This window comes from Vidua macroura, chromosome 3 (assembly GCF_024509145.1).
Source record: "Vidua macroura isolate BioBank_ID:100142 chromosome 3, ASM2450914v1, whole genome shotgun sequence".
Classification (NCBI taxonomy): Eukaryota; Metazoa; Chordata; class Aves; order Passeriformes; family Viduidae; genus Vidua; species Vidua macroura.
The window spans coordinates 4,171,927-4,180,673 of NC_071573.1; the positions used below are offsets into that span (position 1 = coordinate 4,171,927).

The 8,747-nt window shown below is 43.1% G+C and overlaps 1 protein-coding gene across 1 annotated transcript; it reads right to left on the reverse strand.

Moving 5' to 3' along the window:
- Positions 1-4,841: 4,841 nt before the first annotated feature.
- Positions 4,842-8,072, reverse strand: TMEM17 (transmembrane protein 17). The gene is made up of 4 exons (XM_053973401.1): positions 7,774-8,072; positions 6,237-6,340; positions 5,893-6,006; positions 4,842-5,482 (listed from the first exon to the last, which is right to left on the reverse strand). The coding sequence occupies exons 1-4, from the start codon at positions 7,919-7,921 to the stop codon at positions 5,192-5,194; spliced, it is 657 nt and encodes a 218-aa protein (XP_053829376.1). The 5' UTR covers positions 7,922-8,072; the 3' UTR covers positions 4,842-5,191.
- Between the last annotated feature and the right edge of the window lie 675 nt (positions 8,073-8,747).

Here is an 8,747-nt window from a genome sequence, read left to right on the forward strand (position 1 = left end):
ACCTGCCCCTCCCAAAGTTGAAGAAGAGTAAGAAATGATTATTTTACTTTTACAAGCCCAGATGGTTTGTTCAGCAGGGCAGTGGGCGCAGAGCTTGCCTGGAGGTGAGGTCAGTCCCTTTTCCCAGGTAACAAGTGTTAGGACAAGAGGAGACAGCCTCAAGTTATGCCAGAGGATGTTCAGATTGGATATTAGGGCAAATCTCTTCACCAAAAGGGTGGCCAGGCAGTGGAACAGGCTGCCCAGGACAGTGGTGGTGTCACTGTCCCTGGGAGATTTCAAAAACTGGGCAGATGTGCCTGGGGACATGGGTTAGTGATGGGCCTGGCAGGGCTGTGTTATCAGCTGGACTCCACAATCTCAGAGGTCTTTTCCAGTCTTTTCCAGTGATTCTATCACTCTTTAATTGAAAGTTGTACTGAGAAATGCAAACACAGGCAAGTGTGTCTCATCCTACTCACACCTGTTGGGTTGTTTTGTTGCAGGTGATGTTTAGAAACAAATTACTCTTTCAGTGCATCCTAAAAGAACACTCAGAGGATTTTTCTTGGTTGGGTTTTTATTCATATTACCCAGTCTCTGTTATCACTGTAATATTTCATGCTTCTGAAAAAAAAAAAAAGTCCTATTCAAGAACAAAGAAACCCACAGCTTTTCTTCATTTCAGTCTTTTGTGTCCAAAGGGCTTTCCTTAACTCAATAACTGAGTTTTTATTGTGTCACATTTCACTGTCTCTGACTGCAGCCAGCCTGGCTAATCCTTTTGCTGCTGCCTTATCAGTATTTCCTTAAAAAAAAGACATTGTCCTTTTTTATCACCTTGACACCCACTCCTGAGTGCCTGGTGGGGTTTGAGAATTTAATTTTTTTTTTTAATGCAGTTTTACTTAGGAAAAAGGAGCAGCTTCAAAGTATTTCCCTACCCCATGTTTTTATACATGCTTTGCTAAGTATGATAAATCATTTGGAAATAGGAAAAAAAAAAGTGAGGTTTAGGTTCCTCCAGGATTTTCAGACCGAAGGTGTTCAAATATTTGCTGTTCTCCTACTCCCAGCTGCTTTATAAAAGGAATATTTGTTACATTTCTGGTTGTGGTAAGAATTTGCTTCAAATGGAGGTGTTTTAAAAGTGAACAACAAAAATCAAAACCAGAGCCCTTTAGCTATGTATTTTAATTGTTGACTATTACATTAATATACTGCAGAAGATACTCAAATATCTTGCTCTTGCAAGCTTTAATCTTGTGATAAATTTTGTATTTCCTCTGCAAAAGGGCAAACAAAGAGAGGAGAGATTCCCATGCTAAAATCCTTTCTGTAAGTGAAACAGGAGCTCAAACATTGACTCATTGACTGACAGGAATCCCTCTGGACTGACCCAGGCAGTGGCTGCATGGACTGAGAGGCTCTGTGCAAAGCTCCAGCAGTACAAGTGATTATCAACAGGTATCTCTGATATTCTTCTCACCTTCATGAATCCAGCTGATTGTTTTCAATGCATGGAGAGTGGGGTAACTAAAAATCAGGCATTTTTTTCCTGATTATTTTACTTGGGAACAGCATGGGCCCACCAGTGTGAATATAGAAGGATCTTTTCTATCCCTTAAAGAGCAACAGTGCCTTATTTCACAGACTGCAGGAACTCCTGCCCTGATACTGGATGTTCAAGGCAGCTCTCAAGGAAGTCATTAATACTTCCCAAATTCACCAGGGAAGCCTGAGGCCTTGGCTGTTCTTGCAGCTACCTGCCAGATCTGTTCATCTCTGTCTACAGTTCCTCTGTTGTGCTCATGTCTCTTGGCCAGTAAATGCTTCCCAGGGACTATATTACTTTCAAACCTTGGACCATCTGAAGAAGAAAATTGCTTTTTTTTTTCCATAAGAAACTGCAAAAGTTGCATGTATTTAATGAATGTGGAACTGAGTGCTCCAGGCTGCTGCTTAGCTGGGGGAATAATATTTCTGCTGAATCCCTGAAGATTTCAAGCTAGTAAATTTTCATGTTTTTTCTTTTAATAAATTCTCTCCTTCATGTACCTAGGGGCAGCTTTGGTGGCACCAATCATCAACATACACATTTTCTCTCTGTGTTACACTTCTTGAACCTCTTTATTCCATTATAGTTGAAATTCTCCTTGCTCTTATCAACTGACCCTTACATACAGCTTTAGCAAACCTCTATTATCCTTGCTTTATTTGAAGCACTGAACAAAGTTATTTTTAATTGTTGCTATCTGACCTTTGTCCTGGAGAAACAAAATTTATTTTTCAAAATAATTGATCTCTGCAGCCTTTCCCAGCTATTGGCCATCTTATCAGACCATGTAATGATGCCAATTCTACCTGCTTCATCAACTATTTAAAGATTCACACTGAGTCCAGTCCAGTTTATAAGAGACAAAGGCAAGAGTGAAATGTATGATCTCATTCCACTGGGTGCAATTCTATCAGCAAATGTAAAGAGTGAGCTGTTGATATGGAAAGGTTAATGCTGTACCCTCTTTTTTATCAATTGTCTGTTTTCTATCAAATCTATGTCTTATCTTGTGTCTGCTTTATCAGATCTGCTTAAGCAAGGTACACATTTGAAGCCTCTTCTAAATTTAATTTCTCCTTCTTGAAAGTCCTGCAACTATTAAAAAAAGAGAAATCCTTTTACAAAGTCTATTTTAGTCAAGGGATATGGGCCAAGTTCAGGTATTAACCATTTGCCAACTATGCCCTTGATCACAAAATACTCCTCTCATCTTCAAATTGATCAGTAACCTAAAATAGAGCATTTTAAGATAATGCACCCATTTCTAATTTCTTTTATTCAGTTAAAGGAAATACATTGGTTCAAATTTCCCTTAAAATTGGCTGTTGGCCTTTCCTGACAGTAAACTTCATGAAATAAAATAACTGATTTCTCTTCCCAGGCTTTAGCCCACACTTTAGCCACAAAGACCTTGATTGTGAAGGGAGAGCTGCTGGTAGCAATCTAGAGCAACAAAAAATACTTTTTGGGGTGTTCTTGGCACAAACTGCAGTGTGGCAGAAAGCCACTGTTGTACAGCTTGTGTTCTGAACTGTCTGGGTGCTGCTCAGTGAACTCCCACGTGTTTCCAGTGGTTTTGGGTTCCTTCCTTTCATTTTGGTTTCCATCTATTCTCTAGAGGTGAGGAAATCCACCAACCGCCCTCGCTGCCCAAATACTTGCTCTGCTGAATCTTAAATTCTCATGTTCTACTTGTGTATTTTTTTCCTGCTTCCTTGATGCCTCACCAGTTCTTGTGAAATTTGGAAACTGAAGGGAAGTTTCATTGTGAAATTAAGACTGATAATTATGAAATTAAAAATAGACTAGCAGATCTGTTAGGAAGAGTGTAGGTAGAGATCTTGTGTTTATCAAATATGTTGCTGAAGATTTACCTCACAGGCTGATTTCTACCTTTACCATTTCCAGACAACTCTACTTCTAACAGTCTTTTTCTTAATTCTGTTTCCCTCTCCTCCTCCCCATCCCCAAAGAACTGTGTGTCCTTGTGTCTTTGGCTCCAGTTGTCTTGCATGGCAATTTGATCTTCCAAATGTATCATTTCTTTATGACTAAAAGCAAGGATTTTGAGTTGGCCTTAGCCTGGAGGCCAGTTCCTTGTTGCCAGCATTGGTGTATGGTTGACTTTTTCAGCTTCATGTTGTATTTCATGTACTTAAGTGTTAAAAACCTTCCTTCAGCCTGTTTTTAGCATTCTCCAGTCGTGTAACTGGTTGACATTAAAAATATGCCCAATGTTCCCTCTGCATCAGTTAAGAATGCTTTGACAAGGATTTTCTAATGCTGGAAAAGTATTTTTGAAATGCTGTAACTTCTGCTTAAACCTCAGTGTGTCCCTCTCAGGCTCTGATTACAGGGCTCTAAATGTTTTGTATTAACTGTTAAAAGACACTCTTAGAGCCTCTTAGAGAAATCCTCTCTTTCTGTGCAAAATGGTAATTTGCTTTAAAACAAAGAGGTATGTGTTCTGATAACAAAAGCTTTGTAATAATGAAATGAAGAAGCAAACTTAGTGTAATTCGTTGTCCCATTCATTCATGGATTGAAAGGAAAATGAACCATTTTGGTAAAAAACAAAAGCTAATGCCTTTGTCTCACTTGGGGTTCTGTAAGCTTTAAATATCCAACAGCTTTAAGCATAATGTGCGTTTTTCATGTTAAGACTCATCTTCCTTCCAATCCTTTGAGCAGTTTGCATGCTTGTGCCAGCTTTCAAAACTGACAACTCTTGCCCTGCTCAAAGGTCTCAAAGGATTCTGGTGAAAATTTTATTTTAATGTTTGATCTCCATCACTCCTTGACAGAAAAAGTGAACTTTAAGCCATTACCAAAACTGCAGAAGATAGCCTAAAATTTAATACACATAATAGGAATTAAGAGAACCTTGGTATTTGCCCTGGCTTGGGAAAAACGGGTTCTGCCTTTCAGTGACATAAACCTATTTTTTTACTGGCTCTAATTTTGTAACTGTTCTGTCTGGGAAATTTGCACCTCTCTGACTTGATAGTTAGAACTGTAACTAAGCCAAAGGAGATGAGCATAAGAGTTTTGTGGCATGAATACCTTTGAAATGACATGCCTAGTATAGCAGTGAGGAATTTCTAAGAGCTGGAATTAGCTGGAAGACCATCTCTGAAAATGTAGTCTTTGTTCACTAACTTCTTTTTGAGCCTCAAGATCTCTTGGGGCTTTTGTTTCCAGTTTGGTTTTGGGTTGGGTTTTTTCTCTAACTGAAGCATCAGACACTAAATATGTGCAGTGTATCTGGAAAACAGACAAAACTGGTACCAACAGGAAAAAGTGTAGAAAAGATTTATTGTAAACAAAAGAATTTTGTGCAAACAGTGAGGAAAAAGGCTTCTGTTTGTTTTTTTTTTTTTTAAATGCCACAACTTTGTAACACGTAAAAACTCTCCAAATCTACTCAGTCCACAGTCCACTCAAGTCAGTTATGCAACTGGCTTTGATTTTCCTTGCAGAAAGGAGCTCCAGCCTCTCAGGTTTAACGTTGGCTCAAGATCTACTTTTTTGACACCTCCGAGGCAAGAAGGCGAAGAATGGCCCAACAAAACGTGAACAGAAGTGCGGCCGCATTGGGCTGGGCTCTGTCACCCGCTGAGCCCTCGGGGCGCGGTCTCGGCCGGCACTGCGGCTCTAGCAGCCCCGGGAGCCGCCCCCGGTGGCCAGGCTGTACGGGCCAGGCGCGGGGCGCTGCTCCTCCAGGCGGTGGAACTCGGTCAGGCGGAAGCGAGTGGCCAGAGTGTTCACCATCCTTTTCAGGGTGAAAAACGCCGCGACCACCTGGAAGGAGAGGAAGGCGGCGAAGATGATGTGGACGGCTCGCTCCAGAGAGTGGATTTTCAGACCTTCATTAAATAGCAAGAAGAGAATTATAGGCAACTGCGGGAGGAGAGTCAGGAGCCAAAACCCAGCCAGCTCAGGGACCTATAACAGGGAGACATCACCTATTAAAAACCCAACAGCTGGGATGAAAAAGTCCAAAATCTTGTGAAGAAAACACAATTCTTTTTAATTTTTCAAATGCCAGCACACAACGTGGAAAGGCAAAGTGAGGTGGCTTCATATTTCCATATCCTGTGTTTTTAAGTGTACTTATATTTTCTGACAAAACAATTTTAGGGAGTGAGAGAGTTCTCTTCTGAGGGAAAACTACTTGAAATTCACAAAATTAAGTGGAAGCCAATGCCAAGAGAACAGAAGATGCAGAGTGCAACTGAAGAGAAATAACCATGTCCTCAACTTAAAATCTCTTAAATAAAATGCCTGCCACTTAATGCTCAACTCCCAAAAGCAGAAATTCTTGCAGAAATTACAGTGTACATCTGGTAACTTACTTTCTCCAGGAGATTGCCCACATATCCCAGGTAGAGTCGAATGAGCTCTGTCAGAGAGACCAGGATCATGATGGTGACCAGGATGAACTTGTAATAATCCGATAAGTCTGGATACTGGAGGAGAAGAAGAAAGTGGAAGTTTCTGCTGTGCTGTCTGTGATTAAATGAAGATACTCTCTGCCACCCTCAGCTGACAGTAGTGGCATTCAAACACTCCTGAACCTCCAGTTTCCATGAATTCCCAAATCAATGTAAAAACCTCTAACTCCAGTGAGCTGTATCCCACACTAGGACGTGTTTGATGTAACATACATTTACAAACCAGCACTTTCCTTCCTTCTCACCTTCAGGTAGAGGATGGCAACTGTGATGAGCCACCAAAATGGGAAGAAATAAACGTTGAAATAGAGGGACATCTGCAGCGGCAAACTGGAAAGGATTTCACAATCTGTACAGAGAGAAAGAAGATTTTATCACTCCAGCTGTAAAAATGACAGGATACTGCTCTATCTTAGCTTCATGCAGGGCAGTAATTTGACTCTTCCCAGTCAAATTAAATGTTAAGAAAAATATTTTTATTTATCCAGAGGAAATGTTCACACCCTATCTGGAGTTACATGATTTCCTGGAATCCAAGGCACCTTTTGGGTCCTGGGACAGAGCATTTTATAATTTAGTCATATATTCAAGCTGAGTGTCCAACTGTTGATTACCTGGGGCTTTTAGCTTATTCCACCATCTCTGACTGAGGCTTATCTCAAGAGAGCTGCTAGAGAGCAGGCTTGCATGGCCCACTCTTCATTTTCAACCTTTTATTTAAACAGACAATTGGATGGAAGCCAGTAATTTGTCTGATTCTTACAAGATAAGAGTTTCAAATATGTGTCAAACTAAAGCTCATCCCTTCGGGTCTGCAGAGAACAAGATGCATCACACAACACAATGTAGAGAAAACCAAGTCTCAAACTGCAACACGTGGGCAGTAAATTCTGTACTTATGACTTTATAATAGACCTACAAGGTCAGACTTAAGGAAAAAATTACTTAAAAGCAGAGAAACCAAGAGTCGAAATTTCAATTGTGATCACAACATTTAGGTATGTTAAAGGTCTCCTTGACATGGCATTGCTATTTATAAATTCTGCACAAGTTCTAGAACTGTGTTTGGATGAATGTTTAAGCAATATAAGCCAATTCTAATTAATTTTTCTATCGCTAAATTAAATTAATGCTTATTTGCTGGGATTGCTAAAATTAATGCAAAAGCCAGACAGTATTGCAATGACTGTTGCTACAGCAACTCCCCAAGATACATATGCATAAAACTGAATTTTTCAAATCCCGATGTCCAGTAATTCGCAATTGGTTTCTGTGGATTGGATATTAACACAGAAGTGCTCTTCACCTAGCAAGCCAAAGAAAAAAAGACTAAAGACAGAAGCTACTGGTGAAATGTTTGATAAATGAAATGAAGAACTAATAAGCGTTAGCAGTGTTACTACACAAAGGAAGCAGGAACTCCTGTCTTGAAATAAGAACGTCTTGTCGATTAATTTGATCGGCTTAGAATGGATTTATCGGCTGAAATCACCGCAGCCTCTCCGTGCAGCCGCACTGCGCGCATTGCCATGGCTACTCTCGCTCGAGGTCTGAACAGGGGCGCGGGTTGGCCCGCAAGCTCCACCGGCGACAGGCCGGCCGCGGCCATCGGCCACCACGCCAGGCAGGGTCCATAAAGAGAAAGCCGGCGGCCCAAGCAGCTCCTGCGAGCGGTGCCTCCGGCGGGTCCCGGCGCAGCCTCTCCCGGGCCCGGCCGTGCAGCAGAGCCCCGGGCCCGGCGCCGCCGCCCGGCCGGCCCGAGGCCGCGGCCCCGCGCTGTACCTGCGCGGTAGCCCGGGAAGCCTGGGGGGGCGCGGGGGACGTCGCTGAGCGCGGCGCGGTGGCTGTCGCTGAACACGGAGCTGCTGAAGGAGACGAGCCGCCGCCGCAGGGGCTCGGGCAGCGTCGGGGGCCCCTCAGGCCGCGCCATCGCGCCCAGGCCGCGGCGGGGCCCGCAGGCGAGAGGAGCCGGAATGGGGCGGGAGCGATCCCGGCGTTGGGGCGGGGGGAGCGGAGCCTCCGCCCCGGGGACGGGCCCCGAGCCCACCGGGGCGCGGCTTTGGTGGGACGGAGCCCGCTCGGCAGCGAGCGCGGTGCCGCGGCCGGGCCCTGGGGCTCGGAGCTGCTCCCCTCAGTTCCGCCATCGCTTTGCTTCGTTTCGGATCAGTCCGAGGGTTTTTTTTTTTTTTTTCCTTTCTGTGGTTTTCTGAGAAGGTAACCGGGATGTTGACCGGAAAGCTGCTGTAGAAAGCGCTGTAGAAGCGCTCTGCTTCCATCTAGATCAATCCGAGAGAATGATGGTCCTCGATGACGGCCAGAGAGAGAGGGGCAGTAGAAGAATGGTGAACATTCTGTGTTGCCACTTAAAGTGGGTATGAATGACTCATTTTACGAGAGATGCAGGTGTAACTGAGCTAGAAAATACCTTTTCCTCAAGGAAATCTGTGTGTGCTACTCTGAAGTTAAAAGCTGTGGTTTTACCATCACAGCCATTCTAGCCCAGCCAGCTTTGTCCCTTACTGAGGGTTTCATGGAATCACAGTAAGTTAATAATAGACACCAAGCTTCTTGTGCTTCTTTTATTTGGAAAATATAGGTCCTCTAGAAATGAGGTAATTTGTTCTCCAGGTTTTTCGATCACCTTAGGGCCTGATTCCTTCCAGAAAAAAAAAGGATGCCATTCTTAGGCGTGCAGGAAATTATTTTCTTCACAACCAGAATGAAAGAGAGCAGCTTGTGCCTTTTACTATGAGAAA

Bases quoted from the DNA above. Each gene is read 5' to 3' on its own strand.
- TMEM17 (XM_053973401.1), bottom strand. From the start codon at position 7,921: ATGGCGCGGCCTGAGGGGCCCCCGACGCTGCCCGAGCCCCTGCGGCGG. The intron at 6,341-7,773 runs GTACAGCGCGGG...CTCTCTGTACAG, and splicing joins CTTCCCGGGCTACCGCGCAG to ATTGTGAAATCCTTTCCAGT. The intron at 6,007-6,236 runs GTGAGAAGGAAG...CTTCTCCTCCAG, and splicing joins TTGCCATCCTCTACCTGAAG to TATCCAGACTTATCGGATTA.